The sequence below is a fragment of the Chelonia mydas genome, chromosome 21 (assembly GCF_015237465.2).
Source record: "Chelonia mydas isolate rCheMyd1 chromosome 21, rCheMyd1.pri.v2, whole genome shotgun sequence".
Classification (NCBI taxonomy): domain Eukaryota; kingdom Metazoa; phylum Chordata; order Testudines; family Cheloniidae; genus Chelonia; species Chelonia mydas.
The window spans coordinates 18,650,673-18,673,623 of NC_051261.2; the positions used below are offsets into that span (position 1 = coordinate 18,650,673).

At 49.3% G+C, this 22,951-nt stretch overlaps 1 protein-coding gene across 16 annotated transcripts in view; it reads left to right on the forward strand.

Annotated features, from left to right (window-relative positions):
• Positions 1-22,951, forward strand: part of LZTR1 (leucine zipper like transcription regulator 1) — a 280,121-nt gene that overhangs the window by 155,713 nt on the left and 101,457 nt on the right. For all 16 annotated transcript variants that reach the window (XR_005223269.2, XM_043533614.1, XM_037884956.2 and 13 more), the window contains one exon: positions 1,288-1,383. Coding sequence is in view for 15 of the 16 variants with exons in the window: in XM_043533614.1 (XP_043389549.1) it covers positions 1,288-1,383 (96 nt within the window). In the remaining variant the exon portion in view is untranslated. The remainder of the gene's footprint in view (positions 1-1,287; positions 1,384-22,951) is intronic.

Here is a 22,951-nt window from a genome sequence, read left to right on the forward strand (position 1 = left end):
TAGCAGGGAAAGGCTCTGGCAGAGGAGAGGTAGTGGGAAGAGGCTGAGACTTTCCCCGCTGTCTTGCCTCTACCAGAGCTTTTCCCTGCAGCCTTGCCTCTGCCAGAGCCTTTCACTGATATGTTTAGCTACACACTACAGAGTGGATGCGATGTGCTTTTCACTGCGGCATGTAGCTGTGTGTACACTACACACTGCCAAAAGTGGTGTGCAATGTAGACATAGCTACAGTGACCAGCACAGAAGAGATATTTGCATATTCACAGCATATTTGTTGTAAAAGAAATAACTGTACAGTGGCTATGCCAGCCAACCCACAAAACTAGAGCACAAGGGGTCATCAATCGGGAAGATAATGTGATTCTGCTTCAGTAAGTGTACAGTATTCCAGGTAAATTTGCAGACTGTCAGGGGAAGAGAACCTGTAAACTTAGAATGTATAAGTCATTGAGACACGAATATGGAATCCCACGGAGCCATTTTGAGAGAGAAAGTGCTATGTAAAAACCTAAGATAGATATGATAACTGTAGCTATATTGTGAAAAGTGATATTTAAGAACTCCTACTTCAAAGCTAATGAATACCTCCTGAAAGATAATGGTCAACAGTTTGCAGTATCATGCCTCAAGTTTCCTAAAAGCCATTTTTTAATTATTGAAATAAAAAATATGAAAAATGTTTTAAATTATGGGAAAAAACAACTTCGTTCTTTCTCCAATAATTAAAACAAAGACCAAACATGAAAGAAAAAACCTTCACTTTTTGGCTTAGAATAAGCATGAGAAATTTGAGCTCAAGAATAACTTTTTCAGAAAGCTAGAAGCACTTGAAAAGACCACAAAGTGCTTTCCTATAAAAGCCTTTGCAGAGGATTCACAGAGTGCCATTAAATTGGTCCAAATATTAAGAGTAGCAGCAAACAAATGTTACTCTTATTTTGAAAAGAAAAAGACTCTGGGCATCACATATAACTACAGGATCCCATGGTCACTGAACATAGTTATCACCCTTCTCCTCAGGGCTTATGGTGAAAGAATCTCCTCAACCAATTTTACTAAGTGTTCTGGAGGAAGAGAGGGTGGAATTTTGCCCACAGTGTGTACAGTGGGTATTTATGTGCCCTCTGTTTGCTATCACAGTATGTTCTAATAGTTAAAGTAAAATCATCATACCTTGGACCCAAACCTGGAAGGCGTGAAGGACCCTCCACTCCCACTGTCTTCCAGGATGATATTGTCTGTGAGTCCACTTATAACATGTTCTTCTTTCACACTCGTTACTGACAGAAGGAAGACCGAGTCCGGGGACATGCAGCCATTGTCACAGCTCGCTGTAAGTGGCTAAGGAAGAAAATTATACAGGCAAGGGAGAGATTGAAACAGGCAAGTATTTCACAGAAATAGTCTTATGGTGAGTTGATACTTAAACTGACCAAGTTTGGAAACAATTAGTCAGCAGACAAAGAATGATAAAAAAAGATTGAAAATAGACTGAGATTTCCTATCAGTGATATAGACTTGTAGGGCCAATAGAGCAGTGCAAGGAGTTTTAGACTGGTCTTAACCAGTCTGCAGGATTCCCTCAACAAAAGGCATTGGGTGTGTGTTGAAGCAGGCAAAGGGCATGATAGGAAGGGGCTGATGTGTGATGCACTCCACTGATCCTGTACTGGCTTAGTGGTTCCTATGAGGCTTTTTAGCCGGTGCAAGTTGGAACATCCCTGGGGCTGATTTAACCTGTGGGGAGCCAAAGTGGCCCCCAGACAACCCAGGATTAAGGAAGGTGTAAAGCTGTTTTAGAGCAGGCCTGTCGCCAAGAGGAGGCACTAAGGGGTGATGCCTTCTCACTTGCTATTTATAGCTGTCTCAGCCAGAGCTCCCAGCACTGAACAGGGTGTTGAGAGAAAATCCCTGCACTTCTGCCGTCCTGCCAGCAGTGGCTGCTGTGGGGCTGTGTCCCCTGCAAGGCAGCAGTCTCCGTTCAGCCTCTGCCGCTGCTGTCTGCTGGAGACATCACTAGGGAGAACAAGATCCAGAGCAGAGGTCCACCAGGGCAGAACTGCAGGAGGAGTCTGGGGAGCATGGGGAAGGAAGCCAAAGAAGCATGTGGAGAGGGGCAGAGGAGATAGGGCAGAGGTAAGGGAGCAGAAGGAGCTGATGATCAAGGGGCATAAGGCCCTGCAAGCAGTGGGGGCAGAAAGATGATAGGAATGCAGTGGGCTGAAAGCAGAGTAATGGGGAAGGAAGGGGAAGGCTGAGATCATGGATGAGGGGATAAGAGTTGCTAAATTGACTTCAGTAGGGTTAAAGTCAGAGAGAGCCCAAAGAAGAGGGAGGATCTGAAGGGTGAAGGAGAAAAGAGGAAGAGACACCAAAGGCTGGGGCCCCGGGTTGGGAGGGGTTACCCTAGGGAAGAGTAGGTAAACCTCTGTAATTTGGGGAGAGACTCCAGTGGGAGGTGGAAAAGACCCTGAGAATCCCAGAACTGTTGGCAGTGACTCCAGGGAAGACGGAGAGAAGAGGAGGACCTGCAGGGGAGTGATGGAGGGATTTTAACAAAGGGGGACACGGTAGTGGGGATTACTCGAGGGAAGAGAAGAGGGTTCCCAGGAGAGTTGGGGTAAGAAGTAAGGAAGTAGGGAAAGAGCCTAGGAGACACAGAAGGGAGGGGAGAGTTCCTACATCCAAAGAGGGATAGAAAGATAGGGACTGCAGAGCAGGAAGACCGTGAAGCTGAGTATTGGAGCTAGTAGAGGGAAAAGAGAAGGGAGGAGGTCTGGGTGAAGGGAGAGATTCAGGTTCCATCTCTTTTTACATAGCCTCAGTCTCCTTGTACCTAAACACCTCCCAGGTATTTAAAATAGTCCTGTCTGCAAGGTCATCACTAGGTATAGCTGGGGAGGCCCAACTCCCTTTCACACAGTTTCCACAAACCAGTTCCCACCACTCTGTGTGGTTCTTTCCTCTGAACCCCCAGGACTGGCAGAAAGCTGACCTGCTGCACCAACTCTGCAGCTATCAGCAAACTCTAGTCTGTTCTACTCCTGCGGACTGCCCATTACACTATGAAATGGGGGCGGGAAAAGAGATGCCAAGGAGCAGCAGTCCTCTCCTCTCTGCCCATGGCAAGGTCCTCCAGGGTATAAGAGACAGGAGAAGGGAGATATATGCACAAGGGGTATAGGAGTTAGCATGATACACAGTCAATGTATCGCACGTTAAGTAGGTTACAAAATGGTTAACTGATAGATCTCAAAGTAGTTGTTAATGAGGAATCACCATTAGGGTTGTTTCTAGTGGGGTCCCTTAGGGATCATTTTTTAGGCAGATACTATTCAATATCTTTATCGATGATCTGCATGAAAATATAGAATAATTCCTAGTAAAGTGACAGTGACTGGTGAAATGGTAATGATAGGGACAGGTCAGTTCTACAGAGAGACCTGGATTGCTTAGTACACTGGGTACAGTCAAACAAGATGTATTTTAATAGGTCACACTTACATTCATGGAGACCGTATTTTGGAAAGTAGTAACTCAGAATATCACTTAGGACATGAGACCCCCACAAGTCCATGTGGACCAAGGGGAACAGCCTGCTGGCCCACCGGTGGTTGTTGTGAAACCCATAGTACTGGCCTCTTCCTCGTTCTCATTGGACGAGGCCATCATGGAGCCCCCTCACCTGGTTCCTCCAGGTGACACTAAGGAACACCAGGAGTTGTTAAAGAGGGATGCGCCAAACCTTGGCCTGCACACAGAGGAGTTGGAGGAGCAAGCGGACTTCCTGTTTGACATCCTCTCCTTCACAGCCCCTGCTAGGGTGGCCCTTCCCCTTCACAAAGGGGTATTGAAGATATCCAGCGCCTTCTGGAAAACCCCTCCTCTCTGCCCCCCATTTCCAAACAGGCAGAGCGTAAGTACTTTCTCCCAACTAAGGGGCACGAATACCTTTACTCCCATCCAGGTACGCTCCTCTGGGGTCAACCACGGAGCATCCACACCAAGAGGTGTGGAGACTCGAGGTTGGGGTGTTGGAGGTGACCATGATCCTGTGACAGCAGATCCAGGCGGTAGGGAAGGGGCCAAGGAGGATGTGGAAAAATTAGAAAGAGTCCAGCAGAGGGCAACAAAAATTATTAGGGAACTGGATCTCATGACTTATGAGGAGAGGCTGAGGGAACTGGGATTGTTTAGTCTGCGTAAGAGAAGAATGAGGGGGGATTTGATAGCTGCTTTCAGCTACCTGAAAGGGGGTTCCGAAGAGGATGGATCTAGACTATTCTCAGTGATGGCTGATGACAAGACAAGGAGTAATGGTCTCAAGTTGCAGTGGGGGAGGTTTAGGTTGGATATTAGGAAAAACTTTTTCACTAGGAGGGTGGTGAAACACTGGAATGCGTTACCTAGAGAGGTGGTGGAATCTCCTTCCTTAGATATTTTTAGGTCAGGCTTGACAAAGCCCTGGCTGGGATGATTTAGTGGGGGATTGGTCCTGCTTTGAGCAGGGGGTTGGACTAGATGACCTCCTGAGGTCCCTTCCAACCCTGATATTCTATGATTCTATGACATGAACAACACATCTCGAAGGACACCAGTTATGGAAAGGTAACTGTCTTATCTGCAACGAAGATCTCTGTTAGGAAGAAATGGATTCTCCACACTGTTTCGTTTCCAGAGAGACTTTGTGGTCCAGTACAGCTGTGACTGAAGCTCACACGTAGCTTGTTATTGAGGCATCAGGCTAGATATGCGACACACATGGTATCAATTTGGGCTGCTTTGTCAGCTTTAGTCTTTGTATTGTCAACATGTGGGGTGCCTTCCTTTGTACTGTGATACAGCATGGCCAGAGGGCAGCAGGAGAGTGGTTTTTTTTTTTTTTTTTAAGCAGAAAAGAATTTAATTGTGTAACACTTACAAAAAATCACCAAAAAGGATAAAGCAAAACTATGCAACAAAACAAAAGCAAACACAAGGTATAACACAGCAGCCTTCAGGAGGGAGAAGTGTTCAGGCTAGCCTGCGCCCAGAGCGGGGGGGCTTCCTCGACACTCGTGGTCTTCCACCCCCTCGAGTTACCTAGTGCCACGCCTAGTGTCACCGATTAGTCCTCTCCTGAGAGTGCCCAACAAGATGGGCACGGCTGCGGCGTGGGCAGTTTGGGGGTGGGGGGGACGTACACCACGTGTGATAGGATCCCTCCTCGGTGACGATGATGATGGTATTCACAGCGGCAATGGCTGGGGCTGGGGTCTGTCTCTCTTCCCCTCAATCAAAGGGTCAGACGGAGGGAACCGGAGGGGGTCACCGAGCAGAGAACCTGGGACCGCGCCCACCGCTCCTCAAAGGCGTCAAGAGAGTCGGTGGACGCTGCCCAGAGGAATGCCGCCCGGATACGTGAATGTACTGAGGATCGGAAAACGGCCCTACAATCGCAGGACGCTTCATTAGCTAACCTCCTCTCTCTGGTTTTATAAATGGCTATTTTAGCTAGGGCTAGGAGGAGGTTAACCAGGAAATCTCGCGATTTTGTGGGGCCACGGATGGGGAGTGTGTAGATAAAAAGGTGAGGGGAAAAGTGTAGCCAAAAGCATAATAAAATATTCGTGAGGAGCTGGAAAAGGGGCTGCAGCCTGGCACACTCTAAATATACGTGCGCCAGGGTTTCCCTCACATTGCAAAAAGGGCAAGTATCCGGGATGGGGGTGAACCGTGTCAAAAACACCATGCTCACAGCTCCGTGAAGGAGCTGCCAACTAATATCCTCGACGGGCCTTGGGACCGAGGTGGAATACAGGCTCGCCCACCGGGGTTGCTCACCCTCCAAAGGTGGCAGGAGGTCCCGCCACTTTGTATCAGGACGGGACACCAGGGTGTGGGTGTGAAGCGTGAGTGTGTATAGATATTTCCGTGGCGCAATTTGGAAGCTGACTGGCTGCAGTTCATGCAACTGGCTCACAGTGAAAGGGTGAGGGGTTTGTTGGGATCTACGGGGTAGGGGCCCAATTGAAAGGTCCGGCGGTCCTGGGGTAGAGGGTGGGCGGGGTGCGCCCTCGGGCAGGGCTCGGTTGAGATAAGCCCGAGCAGCGGGCGTCAAGGCGGCCTTCACCTCCTGAAGTACGCGCCGGGGGGTACGAGGTCTGGAGAGCCCCATGCTCCGAGCGGGCGTCAGGGGATCCAGCCAGTCTCTCCGGTCATAGTCCAGGAGGTCTCCGACTCGCGTGACTTCCGCCAGGACCAAACTCTGGCGCACCGAGGGGGACTCTGCCGCCTGCACACGGAGCTGTGGGTTGTGTAGCAGGGGCTCCACAAGGAGATCTGCCCCTACGGTGGCCGCCACGGACCTGGTCGTTGAAAACAGTTTCCAGGTCCGAAGGAGGTCCTGGTAGAAGACCGGCAGCCCAGAGAGGTCTCGTGGAAAACCTCTCAGACAAAGCTAAAAGAGCTGCCAGTCGTATCGGAGCCTTTGGAAGCGACGCAGGAAGGCGTGCGCCAATATGCTGCATGTCGAACTACCTGCACTATAAAGGAGCCTCTGCAGGGCCTGTAGGCGGAAGACATGGACCTGAGTGTGAAGACACTTCAGGCCCTGCCCTCCTTCCTTCAGGGGTAGATGAAGAACCCCAACAGGGGCCCAGTGCATTCCTGACCAAAAGAACTCCAGAATCGATGTCCGGAGGTTGGTCAGGAAACCCGGGGCCGGGACCAGGGTGTTGAGCTGGTACCAGAGCGTGGACAGGACTGGTTGGTTAAGCACCAGTGCTCTCCCTCAGAGGGAGAGACATCGGAGTAGCCTCGTCCATTTCCAGAGCCACTCTATCACCCCGCCTTCTAAATTTTGCCAGTTCTCTGGTGGAGAAGGGTGCGTGGCAGAAAGGTAAACGCCTAGGTAGAGCAGCGGACCCGCGCTCCACTGGATGGTCTGAAGCGTAGGTGGGAGGAAGCTCACCTGCTGCCAGTCCCCCACCGCCAAGCCAGAGCTCTTGACCTAGTTGACTCGGGCGGAGGAGACTGCCGAATAGATGGCCTGGCAAGCCTCCACCCGCGCCAAGTCGCCCGGGTCCTGGACCACAAGGAGCACATCATCGGCATACGCCGACAGGACCAGCCGCAGCTCCGGCTCCCGCAGCACCAACCCCATCAACCTCCTGCGGAGGAGACAGAGGAAGGGCTCAATCACCAGAGCATACAGCTGGCCCGAGAGGGGGCACCCCTGCCGTACTCCTCGCCCGAAGCTGACTGGTTCGGTCAGGGTCCAGTTGAGCCTAACCAGACACTCCGCAGAAGCGTACAGCACCTGGAGAAAACTCACAAACTGAGGTCTGAATCCAAACGCCTGCAGAGTGCCCAGGAGGTACCCATGGTCCACTCTATCGAACGCCTTCTCCTGATCAAGAGACAGGAGGGCGAACGACAGACCGTCTCTACGCCCGAATTCCAAAAGATCTCGGACTAGAAATAGGTTGTCAAAAATGCTGCGACCCGGGACAGTATAGGTCTGGTCTGGGTGGATCACGTCCTCCATCACGGACCCTAGCCGCAGTGAGATTGCTTTCGCTACGATTTTATAATCCGTGCCAAGGAGTGAGACGGGACGCCAGTTTCGTAAATCGCGGAGGTCCCCCCTCTTCGGCAACAAGGCGAGCACTGCTCGCCTGCACGAAAGAGGGAGGACCCCACCCTGCAAAGACTCAGCCCAGACAGTGGCTAGGTCTGGACCAAGGATGTCCCAGAACGCGCGGTAGAACTCCACGGTCAGCCCGTCCATGCCCGGAGATTTATTGGTGGGCATGCGACGGAGGGCTTCCGAGAACTCGGCCAGGGTGAGAGGCAGCTCTAGTCGGTCTCGGTCGCCCACGCTGACCGTGGGGAGTTCCTCCCAGAGCACTCTGCAAGCACCAGGATCGGTCGGATCTGGGGAGAAAAGGCTTGTGTAGAAGTCACGGGCCCTCCCACACATCTCCACCAGATCCGTGAGGGGGGCGCCATCTTCTGCTAGAAGGCAGGTGACGTGTTTCTTGGCCCCCCTCATTTTCTTTAGGTCGTAGAAGAAACGGCAGCTGCGATCCATCTCCCGAAGGAGGCGGATGCGGGATTGAACAAAGGCACCTCGGGCCCGATGGTCCTTGAGGGCCCGGAGCTCCTCCCGCTTCTCCCGGCACGCTCTGCAGAGGAACAGATCCTCGGGGCTGGCGGCCAGACACCTCTCCCTCTCTAAGACCTCCCGTTCCAACTGCTCTATCACTGCATTTCTCCGTCGGCTGGTGCCCCGGGTATAGTCATGGCAGAAGAGCTTGGCGCGCACCTTCCCTAGATCCCACCATCGCCGCGCCGAGGGAAAGGCACGCCGCTGCTCTCGCCAGGCCAGCCAAAACTCCCAGAAGGACGTCATGAAGCCCTCATCCTCCAACAGGCTGTTGTTAAGGTGCCAAATAGGCTGGCCCCGGCCACTCTGCATGGAGGGAGGCTGTTATGGTGGCTAGATGATGGTCGGAAAATGGGGCCGGCCGAATGTTGGAGGAGTGGGCCTGTGAAAGATGGAAACGGGATAAATAAATACGGTCCAACCGAGAGTGGTGTGACCGATGGGCCTCCACCCAGACAAAGGTGAACGTGGAAGTGTCATCTGGGTGGTGGTCACACCAGACGTCTACTAGGGAGTGATGTTCAACTATTTCTCGGAGAATGTTCGCAGCGGCCGGGCTCAGCTCAGCCCCTGAGCAGTCCTGTTCCTCGAGGGTGGTGTTAAAGTCCCCTCCCAGGACTAAGCACTCGTGATAATCTAGGGTGCTGAGGAAATCGGACACCCGCTGATAGAATTGCGGCCGCTTTGGACTCGTTGTCGGGGCATAGATGTTAACGAGGTTGACCACGAGTCCCTCCATACGGACTCGGAGATGCAGCAGGTGGCCCGGCAGGCCTCAGTGACCCCTAGCACCTCGGGCTGTAGGTTGGGGGAGAACAGGGTCGCCACTCCAGCTTGTCGGATCGTGAAGTGGCTGAAGTAGACCCCGTCCCCCGACTCTAGCCGCCAGCTGTCCTCGGCGGTCGGATCCGTATGGGTCTCCTGCAGGAAAACCACAGAGTACCCCCTAGGGCTTTCCTAGAATCTGGGGGGGCGGTGGGCGTAGCAGCGGCAATAGTCGCCCCGGTGCCTCCGTCTGCTGATGCCCCAGCGGGGGCAGTCAAACTCCCCCCACACGAGAGTACAGTTCAAAAGTTACTCAGTCTTACAGCCCCCTCCACGATGATTTGTAGCTTCCCTGGGCAATGTCTCTGTCAGCTGTCTTCTCTCCCGGTCTTTATGGAGCATTCCAAAAATGCCAAGCAAAGATAAGAAAACGATTAATTGCGGGTCAACAAACAAACAGCAGAACGGTTGGGTCTGGGGGGGGTCCACTCCCCTCCTCCGGGGAGCGGGTCGGCAGTCCTCCCCCCTCCTCCTGGGGTTGCAGCTGAAGCAATAGCAGTGTCCGAGGGCAGGCGTGGGGGGGGTGGCAGGCAAGCTGGCAGCCGACCAGGACTCGAACGGCAGCAAAAAAAAAAAAAAAAAAAACAACGAAGAAAAAGCGTCTGGCCTGGTCGGGGCGGGAACTAAAGCAGGGGCAAAAAGCAAGAAAAGCCCAGGCCAGAGGGCAGCAGGAGAGTGTTAGAAGGGAGCCTTATTCCCTGTAGAGGGAAGAAAGTTTGCTATAGATTAATTAAAGCACCTGAAGCTAATTAGAGCACCTGAAGCCAGTCACCTGATAAAACCCCCGTGTTTCAATCAGACAGGGAAAGGAGTTGAAGCAGAGTGGATTGGTGTTGGAGCAGAGAGCAGTTTGGAGGGAAGCAGAGGAGAGTTTGGAAAAGAGCTGTGGTGGGCTAAGAAGACCAAGACCCTAGGTAAAGGGACACCTGGTTTATGCAGAGGGAGGACAGGAAGCCCCACAAGTTGAAGGGCAGGAGAGGGAAGTAGCTCAGGGGAAGGTACCGCTAGTTCAAGCGGTTTACCGCTATCCGTAGGGCCCCTGGGCTGGAACTTGGAGTAGAGGGCGGGCCCGGGTCCCTCCCTCTGCACTCCCCTCCTCTAGGACACTAGTGGGGCAGTTAATACCCCATTTCAGGGGTGAGAAACGGTGCCCTGAACCTTCCCAAAGAAGAGAAAGCGCAAGACCCATCAAAGTAGTGCTGGCAATTTTCCACAGTACCGATATGTGTTTCAGCACAGGAGACAACAGTGCTGATTACTTCAGCACCATCAACTCCATCTGTCTCCACCCCGGCTCCATTTTTTGCCCCATGGTACTGTAAGATGCCAACCACATATACGTAAGGTCTTACAAAAGCCAGAATCACCTTTATTTTCTTCTGTGTTAATGCCTGTGGTACCGGGTCCTCCTTTACTTATAGTACCAAGCACATCTATGTTTGTACCTGCAACTGCTCTACATCAGCATCTACTTGCTCAACATCAACATGCTTCTTGAAGCAGCTAGTCCTGGAACCCCCAAGAGGAGAGGCAATTCTTGATTTAGGCCTAAGTGGGGCAGAGGATCTGGTCCAAGAGGTGAAAATAGTTTAACTACTCAGCAATAGTGACCAAAATGTAATTAAATTTAACATCCTTGGTGGGGGGGTGGGGAGAATACCAAAGAAGCCCAGCACAGTAGCATTTAACTCCAGAAAGGGGAACTGCACAAAAATGAGTCAGCTAGTTAAACAGAAATTAAAAGGTACAGTCACAAAAGTGAAATGCCTGCAAGCTGTATGGGAACGATTTTTAGAACACCATAATAGTCTTAAATTAAATGTATACCCCCAAATTAAAAAAAATTAAAGGACCAAAAAAGTGCTACCATGGGTAAACAACAAAGTAAAAGAAATGGTTAGAGCAGTGGTCACCAACCAGTCGATCGTGATCTGGTTGGTCACAGAGGAGCTCCCAGTTGATTGCGATCTCCAGCGGCACAGCAGTGTGACTGCCTAAGGCTAGCCTGCCCCCACACCACTCCCAGAAGCAGCCACTGCAGCCCTGGGGGCAGTGGAGGCAGGGGTCTCCCTCTGCACATGCTGCTCCTGCCTGCAAGCACCGCTCCTGCAGCTCCATTGGCTGGGAGAGCTGCAGGAGTGGTGCTTGCAGAGAGGGGCAGCACGCGGAGCCACATGCCCCGCGCCCTCCCCACCCCAGGGCCGCAGGGCACGTTGGCCCCATCCGGGAGCAGTGTGGAGGCAGGGTAGGCAGGGAGCCTGCCTTAGCCTCGCTGCACCCGCCACCGACCAGTAGCCACCGGAGGTTAGTGCTGCCTGACGGGAGGCCGTACCCCAAGCCCCACCCTGATCTTCCTCCCAGAGCCAGCATCCAAAACCCCCTCCTGCACCCCAAGCCCCAGCCCTGACCCCCCCCAGACCCCTCCCTCCCAGAGCCAAAACCCCCTCCTGCACCCCAATACTCTGCCCCAGCCCAGAGCCCCCTCCTTCACCCCAACTCCCTCCTAGAGCTTGCATCCCTCACCCCCTCCTACGCCCCAACCCCCTTCCCCAGGCTCAGCCCAGAGCCCCCTCTCACACTGCAAACCCCTCGGCTCCAGCCCAGAGCCCTCACCCCCTCCTGAACCCCAACCCCCTGCCCCGGCCTGGTGAAAGTGAGTGAGGGTGGGGGAGAGCAAGTGATGGAGAGAGGGGGGGATGGAGTGACTGGGGCAGGGCTTTGAGGAAGGGGCAGGGCCTTGGGGCAGGGGCGGGGTAGGTCCTGAGTTGCCCTTAGATTCAAAAAGTGATCTTGGGTGTAAAAAGGTTGGAGACCACTGGGTTAGAGGCAAAAAGGCATCCTTTAAAAATTGGAAGTCAAATCCTACTGAAGAAAATAGAAAAGAGCATTAACTATGGCAAGTTAAGTGTAAAAATATAATTAAGCAGGCCAAAAAATAATTTGAAGAGCAACTAGCAAAAGACTCAAAAACTAACAGCAAAAAATAGTTTTAAGTACACCAGCAGCAGAAAGCCTGCTAAACAATCAGTTGGGCCACTGAACAAACGAGTGCTAAAGGAGCCCTCAAGGAAGATAAGTCCATTGCAGAAAAGTTAAATAAATTCTTTGCATCGGTCTTCACTGCAGAGGATGTGAGGGAGATTTCCACGCCTGAGCCACCTTAGGTAACCGATCTGAGGATTGAGATATCAATAGAGGAGGTTTGGAACAAATTGATAAATTTAACAGTAATAAGTCACCAGGACCAGAAGTGACTTATTCACCCAAGAGTTTTGAAATAACTCAAGTATGAAATTACAGAACTACTAACTGTGGTATGTAAACTATCACTTAAATCAACTTCTGTACCAGATTACTGGAGGATTATTATGTGACACCAATTTTTAAAAATGGCTCCAGAGGCAATCCCGGCAATTACAGGCCGGGAAGCCTAGCTTCAGTATCATAGTTGAAACTACAGTAAAGAACAGAATTATCAGACACAAGGATAAACATGATTCGTTAGGGAGGAGCCAAGATTGATTTTGTAAAGGGAAAACATGCCTGACCAAGCTATTAGAATCCTTTGAGGATGTCAACAAACATATGGACAAGTGGTCATAGTGTACTTGGACTTCCAGAAAGCCTTTGACAAGGTCCCTCACCAAAGGCTCTTAACCAAAGTCAGCAGTCAAAGAATAAGAGGGAAGGTCTTTTCATGGATCAGTAATGGGTTAAAAGACAGGAAACAAAGAGTAGGAATAAATGGACAGTTTTCAGAATGGAGAGAGGTAAATAATGGTGTCCCCCAGTGATCTGTACTTGGACCAGTGCTGTTCAACAGATTAATAAATGATCTGGAAAAAGGGGTAAGCAATGAGGTGGCAAAATTTTCAGATGATACAAAATTACTCAGGATGGTTAAGTCCAAAGCAGACTGTGAGGAGTTGTAGAGGGCCCTCTCAAAACTGGGTGACTGGGCAACAAAATGGCAGATGAAATTCAATGCTGATAAATAATATATATTGGAAAACATAATGCCAACTATGCATACAAAATGATGTGGTATAAATTAGTTATCATTGAAGAAAGAGATCTTGGAGTCATTGTGGATAGTTTTCTGAAACCATCTGTTCCAAGTAGCAGTAGCAGTCAAAAAAGCAAACAGAATGTTAGGAATCATTAGGAAAGGGATAGAGAATAAGACAGTAAATATCTTAATGCCACTATATTAATCCATCGTAAGCAAGCCCACACCTTGAATACTGCATGCAGTTCTGGTTGCCCCATCTCAGAAAAGATCGATTAGAAATGGAAAAGGTACAGAGAAGGGGGGAGGGGGGGAATTAGGACATGGAACAGCTTCTGTATGAGGAGAAAAAAAAAGACTGGGACTTTTCAGCTTGGAAAAGAGGTGATTAAGGGGGATAGGATAAGGGTCTGTACAATCAGAAATGGTGCAGAGACAGTGAATAAGGATGTGTGTTATGTGAGAATCACCCAATGAAATTTATGGGCAGCAGGTTTAAAACAAAGAAAAGGAAGTATTTTTTCACACAATGCACAGTGACCTGTGGAACCTTGTTGCCGGGGGATGTTGTGAAGGCCAAAATTATAACTGGATTCAGAAAAGAATTAGATAAGTTCATGGAGGCTAGGCCCATCAATGGCTATTAGCCAGTATGGTCAGGGATGCAACCCCATGCTCTGAGTGTCCCTAGCCTCTGACTGCCAGAAGCTGGGAGTAGGTGACAGGGAATGGATCACTTGGTGATTGCCTGTTCTGTTCATTCCCTCTGAAGCACCTGGCACTGGCTGCTGTTGGAAGACAGGATACTGGGCTAGATGGACCATTGTGTCTGACACATTGTGGCCGTTTTTATGTACTTCTTCACCTTTAGACAACAAGGTTCATTTTCCTTGTCCTCCTCCACAGCTTCTAATGATTGTGTGGGACACTCTCACATGTATTCTTCAAGGGAATATCCTGGTTATGATGAGTCATGCAGGGAATCTAGAGACTCATCTCATGATAGACTCTGTGCCCGGGATGGACCACCAGGTTCTTATCCTAGCATGCATGTATGGTGATATTGGGTTCTTTGTGGTCCATAGAGACAGGAGCATTCTCCTGAAAGATGATATCCTCACAAGAACCATCTTCTACTGTCTCAACCACTCAGGCTGCTCCTGTGCAGCTCCTATACAGCCTTCTCTTCAGCCTGGGGATTCACGCAAGGACATTTGATCCCACTCTGCAGACTTGTTGGGACATACCATAATTTCATCACCTCTAGATGAGACTGTGTGGTTCCTCCTAGTACACCACAGCTACATGATTTGAAAGCATTTCAGGACTTATTAAAATGGTGTCAGACTCTTTACAAATCCCTGTAGAAGAGATTAAGGAGCCCACCCAGAGACTTACTGATATTCTCCAATTTTCTGCTTCTGGTAGGTTTGCCCTTCCAATGAATGAGGCTATTATGGATTCTGCAAGAATTTGATGGCAAACTCCTGCCATAGCAGTCCCTGTGTCCTAGAAAGTGGACAAGAAGTACCATGTCCTTCCAGGGGGGCTGAATTCTGTTATTTCCTCCCCAACCCCACGTGGGATTCCTGTTGGTGAGAGCCACAAACAAGAAGTCCAAACAACCGTTTAAAATCATACCAAAAGAGCATGAACCAAAGCACTTAGATTTATTGGACTGAAAGTCTTATTCTTCTGCTAGTTTTCTGTTTTGAGTAGCAAATTATCAGGCCGTGTTGGCTTCTTAAGTTACATAAGCTTTTGAAGTTTGTAAATTAACAGCCTCTTGTGACTGCGGGATAGTTCGTGGCCAGAATCAATTTACTGGCTTCGCCTGATGCAGCAGATGCTGCTTTAAGTCCCATGGCCATGATGGTGGTTGTGAGGATAGTTCTATGGTTTCAGGGATCTGGCTTCCCACAGGAAGCTCAGTCCAATGTAGAGGACTTGCCTTTTTTATTGTTTATTCATTGCTAAAACCTATGAGGCCCGATGTGGCACACCTTGTTCCCTTGCAGGCTTTACACCAGCCTCTGAAATGAAGTGTGTTATACCACCAGGTTATTCATCACAGAGACCAATACCACCACAACCTTTTCTCCACCAGAGATCCTCTGAACCTCTAAGAAAGAGACAGCAGTTCCATAAGAAGAGGCCAGCTACTTCAGCTGCTCATACATAGCAGCCTGCTCCTGGGTCAGAATACTTTATGGGATAGTCAAGAGAGGTGAACTCATTCCCAGGGGTCTAGAGCCACCATCCCTTTGTTTTGGAAATCGAGTAAGGGACTTCCATCACTTCAGACCAATGGGTACTGGACACGGTTACAATGCAATATTCTGTCTATTTATATACTGGTCTACTCCCAACCCCTTATTCCCCATCCCTCTTCAGAAATCATCTCACAAGGAGCTATTAAACTAGGAAGTTCTCACTCGTTTGTCCCTTGGAGCAATAGAAGTTCTTGCTCCATATCAAGGGAAGTGGTTCTGCTTCAAATACTTTTTTATTCCAAAAGAAAGGAAGAGGATGCCCTGCCTTGGACTTAAGAAAATTCAACGCTTACTTTCATTTATTTCTGGTTGAGCTAGAGTGGATCTTGTGGAAAGAGACACCAGACTTAATTCAGAGACTCCAATTGATGGTTAATTACTCTCCTTGTTAAAAAAAAATAATCATATTTTCCTACTCTGAATTTGTCTTGCTTCAGCTTCCAGACTTGGCTCACAGGTCCCCTCTGGCCTCAGCATGTACAGTGGTTACTGCTGATGGTGCCACCATTGGGTCTTCAACTGAGGGCAGAGCAGGCTTAGTTCACAGTTTTGCTCTGCCAGTGCCTACAGGTCCCTCTATATATGTGCTTCAAAGTAGAGAATGTCTGATCTAAAAACAGAGCTGTTCCTGTAGATATATTGGAGCAGATCTGTGAGCTCAGCCAGAGTCTCCACCTCCTCTCCAAGATCTTGCTCTTTGACGAGGGGGAGCGTTGCGGGGTAGGTACACCCTGTCACGGGGTGTCTGGCCACGTGTGTACACAATCAAGGAAAGAGGCTGTGCTAGAGCCAGTTAGGTCCAGTGCTAATGATCCTTACTACGAAGCAGGGTAATACAGCCTAGTGGCCAGAATCAGTAATGTCGCCCTCCCACACAGGGCAACATGGCCTAATGGCTAGAGCCAATAAAGCGGCCCTTCCAGTCAGGGCAGCATCGCCTAATGGCCAAGGTCAATAAAGCGGCCCTTCCACTCAGGGCAACGTGGCCCAATGGCCAGAGTCAGTAGCTGACCCTTTCACTCAGGGCAGTGTGGCCCAACTGCCAGCGTCAGCAAACGGCCTTTTCACTCAGGACAATGTGGCCCAATGGTCCGGGTCAGCAAATGGCCCTTCTGCTCGGGGCAGTGTGGCCTAATGGCCAGAGTCAGTGAAATAGCCCACCTCTGTGAGATTGCCTGGCCTGTTGGCCCACTGGGGGAGTGGGGCACCACTCGGGGGGACGGGTGGTGCCCCAGGTAAGGAGACTCAGGCCCTCGCTGCTCCTCCGAGTCCCAGCCCAGTGCCTTGGCTATAGTAGGGGTGCTCACCAGCAAGTAAGCAGTGATCCTCCCGAAACACACAGACTGGTTCCCCAGTTCACTCACCAGCAAAAAGTTTTAAGTCCCCCGGGCTGCTTCTTACCCTTTCATAGAATCATAGAAGATTAGGGTTGGAACAGACCTCAGGACGTCATCTAGTCCAACCCCCTGTTCAAAGCAGGACCAACCCCAACTAAATCATCCCAGCCAGGGCTTTGTCAAGCTGGGTCTTAAAAACCTCCAAAGATGGAGATTCTACCACCTCCCTAGGTAACCCATTTCAGTTCACCTTCACCACCCTCCTAGTGAAATAGTTTTTCCTAATATCCAACCTACACCTCCCGTACTGCAACTTGAGACCATTACTCCTTGTTCTGTCATCTGCTACCACTGAACAGCCAAGCTCCATCCTGTTTGGAACCTCCCTTCAGGTAGTTGAAGGCTACTATCAAATCCCCCCTCACTCTTCTTTTCTGCAGACTAAATAACCCCGGTTTCCTCAGCCTCTCCTCATAAATCATTTTCCCCAGCCCCCTAATAATTTTTGTTGCCCTCTGCTGGACTCTCCCCAATTTCTCCACATCCTTTCTGTAGTGGGAGGCCCAAAACTGGACACAGTGCTCCAGATGTGGCCTCACCAGTGCTGAATAGAGGGGAATAATCACTTCCCTCAATCTGCGGGCAATGCTCCTACTAATGCAGCCCATATTGCCGTTAGCCTTCTTGGCAACAAGGGCACACTGTTGACTCATATCCAGCTTCTCATCCACTGTAATCCCCAGGTCCTTTTCTGCAGAACTGCCACTTAGCCAGTCGGTCCCCAGCCTGTAGCAGTGCATGGGATTCTTCCTTCCTAAGTACAGGACTCTGCACTTGTCCTTGTTGAACCTTATTAGATTTCTTTTGGCCCAATCCTCCAATTTGTCTAGGTCACCCTGGACTCTACCCTCCAGTGTACCTACCTCTCCCCCAGCTTAGTGTCATCCACTAACTTGCTGAGGATGCAATCCATCCCATCATATAGATCATTAATGAAGATGTTGAACACAACCAGCCCCAGGACTGATTCCTGGGGTACTCCGCTTGATACCAGCTGCCAACTAGATATGGAGCCGTTGATCACTACCAGTTGAGCCCGACAATGTAGCCAGCTTTCTATCAGCCTAATAGTCCATTCATCCAATCCATACTTTTTTAACTTGCTGGCAAGAATACTGTGGGAGACTGTTTGAAAAGCTTTGCTAAAGTCGTATATCACGTCCACCACTTTCCCCATATCCATAGAGTCAGTTATCTCCTCACAGAAGGCAATCAGGTTGGTCAGGCATGACTTTCCCTTGGTGAATCCATGTTGACTGTTCCTGATCACCTTCCTCTCCTCCAAGTGCTTCAGAATGGATTCCTTGAGTATCTGCTCCAAGATTTTGCCGGGGACTGAAGTGAGGCTGTAGTTCCCTGGGTTCTCTTTCTTCCCTTTTTTAAATATGGGCACTATATTTGCCTTTTTCCAATCATCCAGGACCTCCCCGATTGCCACGAGTTTTCAAAGATAACAGCCAATGGCTCTGCAATCACATCAGCCAACTCCCTCAGCACCCTGGGATGCATTGCATCTGGCCCCATAGACTTATGCATGTCCAGTTTTTCTAAATAGTCCTTAACCTGTTCTTTCACCACTGAGGGCTGCTCACCTCCTCCCCATACTGTATTGCACAGTGCAGCAGTCTGGGAGCTGACCTTGTCTGTGAAGACCGAGGCAAAAAAAAGCATTGAGTACATTATCTTTTTCCACATCATCTGTCATTAGGTTGCCTCCCCCATTCAGTAAGGATCTCATGCTTTCCCTGGCCACCTTCTTGTTGCTAACATACCTGTAGAAAGAAAAGGAGTACTTGTGGCACCTTAGAGACTAACCAATTTATTTGAGCATAAGCTTTCGTGAGCTACAGCTCACTTCATCGGATGCTTTTATGTAGCTCACGAAAGCTTATGCTCAAATAAATCGGTTAGTCTTTAAGGTGCCACAAGTACTCCTTTTCTTTTTGCGAATACAGACTAACACGGCTGCTACTCTGATACCTGTAGAAACCCTTCTTGTTACCCCTCACATCCCTTGCTAGCTGCAACTCCAATTGTGCTTTGGCCTTCCTGATTGCACCCCTGTAGGTTTGAGCAGTATTTTTATACTCCTCCCTAGTCATCTGTCCAAGTTTCCACTTCTTCTAGATTCCTTTTTGTGTTTAAGCTCACCAAAGATTTCTCTGTTAACCCAAGCTGGTCACCTGCCATGTTTGCTATTCTTTCTGCACATCAGGATGGTTTGTTTCTGTGCCCTCAATAAGGCCTCTTTAAAATACAGCCAGCTCTCCTGGACTCCTATCCCCTTCATATTAGCCTCCCAGGGTATCCTTCCCATCAGTTCCTTGAGGGAGTCAAAGTCTGCTTTTCTGAAGTCCAGGGTCCGTATTCTGCTACTCTCCTTTCTTCCTTTCATCAGGATCCTGAACTTGACCATCTCATGATCACTGCTGCCCAGGTTGCCATCCACTTCTACTTCCCCTACCAATTCTTCCGTGTTCGTGAGCACCAGGTCAAGAGGAGCATGGCCCCTAGTTGGTTCCTCCAGTGCTTGCACCAGGAAGTTTTCCCCCAAGTCTCTCCAAAAATTTCCTGGATTGTCTGTGCACTGCTCCATTGCTCTCCCAGCAGATGTCCAGGTGATTGAAGTCCCCCATGAGAACCAGGACCTGTGATCTGGAAACTTCTGTTAGTTGTTCCAAGAAAGGCTTTTCTACCTCATCCTTCTGGTCTGGTGGTCTAGCACATTCCTACCACATTATCACCCTTCAGAGTAGCAGCCATGTTAGTCTGTATCCACAAAAAGAAAAGGAGTACTTGTGGCACCTTAGAGACTAACAAATTTATTTGAGCATAACTTTCGTGAGGTACAGCTCACTTCATCGGATGCATGCAGTGGAAAATACAGTGGAGAGATTTTATATACACAGAGGACATGAAGCAATGGGTGTTACCATACACACTGTAACAAGAGTGATCAGGTAAGGTGAGCTATTACCATCAGGAGACAAAAAAAAAACCTATTTGTAGTGATAATCAAGGTGGGCCATTTCCAGCAGTTGACAAGAACGTGTGAGGAACATTGGGGGGAGGAAAATAAACATGGGGAAATAGTTTTACTTTGTTTAATGATCCATCCACTCCCAGTCTTTATTCAAACCTAAGTTAATTGTATCCAGTTTGCAAATTAATTCCAATTCAGCAGTCTCTCGTTGGAGTCTGTTTTTGAAGTTTTTTTTTGTTGAAGAATTGCCACTTTTATGTCTGTAATCAAGTGACCAGAGAGATTGAAGTGTTCTCCAACTGATTTTTGAATGTTATAATTCCTCCTGTCTGATTTGTGTCCATTTATTCTTTTACGTAGAGACTGTCCAGTTTGGCCAATGTACGTGGCAGAGGGGCATTGCTGACACATGATGGCATATATCACATTGGTAGATGTGCAGGTGAACGAGCCTCTGATAGTGTGGCTGATGTGATTAGGCCCTGTGATGGTGTCCCCTGAATAGATATGTGGACAGAGTTGGCAACGGGCTTTGTAGCAAGGATCCTGGGCTAGTGTTTTTGTTGTGTGGTGTGTGGTTGCTGGTGAGTATTCGCTTCAGGTTGGGGGGCTGTCTGTAAGCAAGGACTGGCCTCTCTCCCAAGATCTGTGAGGGTGATGGGTCATCCTTCAGGATAGGTTGTAGATCCTTAATAATGCGTTGGAGAGGTTTTAGTTGGGCGCTGAAGGTGATGGCTAGTGGCATTCTGTTATTTTCTTTGTTAGGCCTGTCCTGTAGTAGGTGACTTCTGGGTACGCTTCTGGCTCTGTCAATTAGTTTCTTCACTTCAGCAGGTGGGTACTGTAGTTATAAGAATGCTTGATAGAGATCTTGTAGGTGTTTGTCTCTGTCTGAGGGGTTGGAGCAAATGCGGTTGTATCATAGAGCTTGGCTGTAGACAATGGATTGTGTGGCGTGGTCTGGATGAAAGCTGGAGGCATGTAGGTAAGTATAGCGCCTCTAAACTTGACCAAAAGACTCTCAACAGGCTTTTCTCCAGTTTCATACTGGAGCTCTGAGCAATCATACTGTTCTCTTACATACAGTGCAACTCCTCCACCTTTTCTCCCCCATCTGTCCTTCCTGAACAGTTTATACCCATCCATGACAGTGCTCCAGTCATGTGAGTTATCCCATGAAGTCTCTGTAATTCCAATCACATCATAGTTCCTTGACTGTGCCAGGACTTCGAATTCTTCCTGCTTGTTTCCCAGGCTTCTTGCGTTCGTGTACAGGCACCTAAGAAAACTAGGTGATTGCCCTGCTTTCTCAGTATGAATCAGGAGGCTTCCCGTCTTGTACCCTCCTCCTTGTGTTTCCTCTTGGTATCCCACTTCCCCACTTACCTCAGAGCTTCGGTCTCCATCTCCCAGCAAACCTAGTTTCCCCCTTGTCGAAGTTCCCCGGTATCTCTGGGTCTCTGTGGTCCTCAAATGGCCGGCTCCCAGTGGTGCGGTCCCTTCTTGGGGCTTGTTGGGCAGCCTGGAGTCTGTCTGGAACTCTGCAAGCTGTGGTCCCGCCATTGGGGCCTGTAGCAAATTCCTGGAGAGAGCTCGCAGCGTGCGTCCTTCCCCTACAGCAGCCTGCCCAGACTGAGCTGGGCTGCTTCCTTTTACATGCTTTAGTTGGGGATTGGTCCTGCTTTGAGCAAGGGGTTGGACTAGTTGACCTCCTGAGGTCCCTTCCGACCCTGATATTCTGTGATTCTATGCTGCCTCCAGGCTGGGCATGCCCATCAGCGTGGGAGGGACATTGCTTCCTCAGCCTGCAAAGCAGAGTTAACCCTCTCGGGGCTTGTCAGGGTTCCCCCACACACACTCTGAACTCTGGGGTACAGATGTGGGGACCCACATGAGAGACCCCCTAAGTTATATTCTACCAGCTTAGGTTAAAAACTTTCCCAAGGCACAAATTCTTTTCCTTGTCCTTGGACGGTATTGCTGCCACCACCAAGTGATTTACACAAAAATTCAGGGGAGGGTCACTTGGAATCCCTATCCCCCCAAGCCCCTTCACCCCCTTTCCTGGGGAGGCTTGAGAATAATATACCAACTAATTGCCTTAGCAATGTAAGCACAGACCAGACGCTTTATCTTTAGGACACTAAAATCAATTAGGTTCTTAAAAGAAGAACTTTATAATAAGGAAAAAAGTAAAAGAATCACACCTGCAAAATCAGGATGGAAGGTAACTTTACCAGGTAATAAAAAGGATTTAAAACACAGAGGACTCCCCTCTGGCCTCAGCTTCACAGTTACAAAAACAGGAATAAAACTACCTTTGTAGCATAGGAAAATTCACAAGCCAAAACAAAAGATAACCTAATGCATTTTCTTGCCTTACTTAACAATTTCTGTAATTTTAGATGGATCATTCCAGGTATGTTTTCAGGAGATGCTGTACCTGCTTGATCTCTCCCTCCATCCAGAGAGGGAACAAACAAAGAGAGCCACAAACAAATTCTCTACACACACACACACACACACATCTACACACACACACACACACACACACACACACACACACACACACACACACACACACACACACACACACACACACACACACACACACACACACACACACACACACCCCCAATTTGAAAGTATCTTCTTTCCTCATTCGTCATTCTGGTCAGGTTCCAACTAGGTGATTTGAGCTACTTAACCCCTTACAGATAAAGCGATTCAGTACAGCTACCAAGGAGGGAGCTTATACTACCCTTTTCTTTATATTTATGACAGGGCTGGTGCAAGGTAGGTATGCCCTGTCACAGGGAGCTTCATAGATCATAAAACAATAGGGTTAGAAAGGAACACAAGGGTCATCTAGGCCAACCCCTTGCCAAGATGCAGGATTTGTTCTGTCTAAACCATCCAAGACAGATGGCTATCCAGCGCCCTTTTGGATACCTCCAGTGAAGGAGATTCCAGGAGCTTCAGCCAGAAGCTCACTTCTGGTGTGACCAGTGCTTTTGCAGGGAAGTGAAATGATCAGCCTGAGAATATCTGGATTTGGGGTCCTTTGGGGTCCCTGGTCAGCACCAGGTTGAGAGGGTAGGCTTTGTACCTCTGCTATGCTGAGATTGATAAGGGACAGATCGGCCAAGAAAGCAGGATAAAGCAATCCCAGGGCTGCACTAACTTGCACGCCTTGCTGTTTAGCCCTCATGGACATTGTGGTACCTGGGAGGCATCAGGGTGCAGGACTGTCTCAACCAGGCCTTCCCCTGCCTCTGATCTGCCCGAGATGCCTCCTGTGCCAGAGGATCCAAA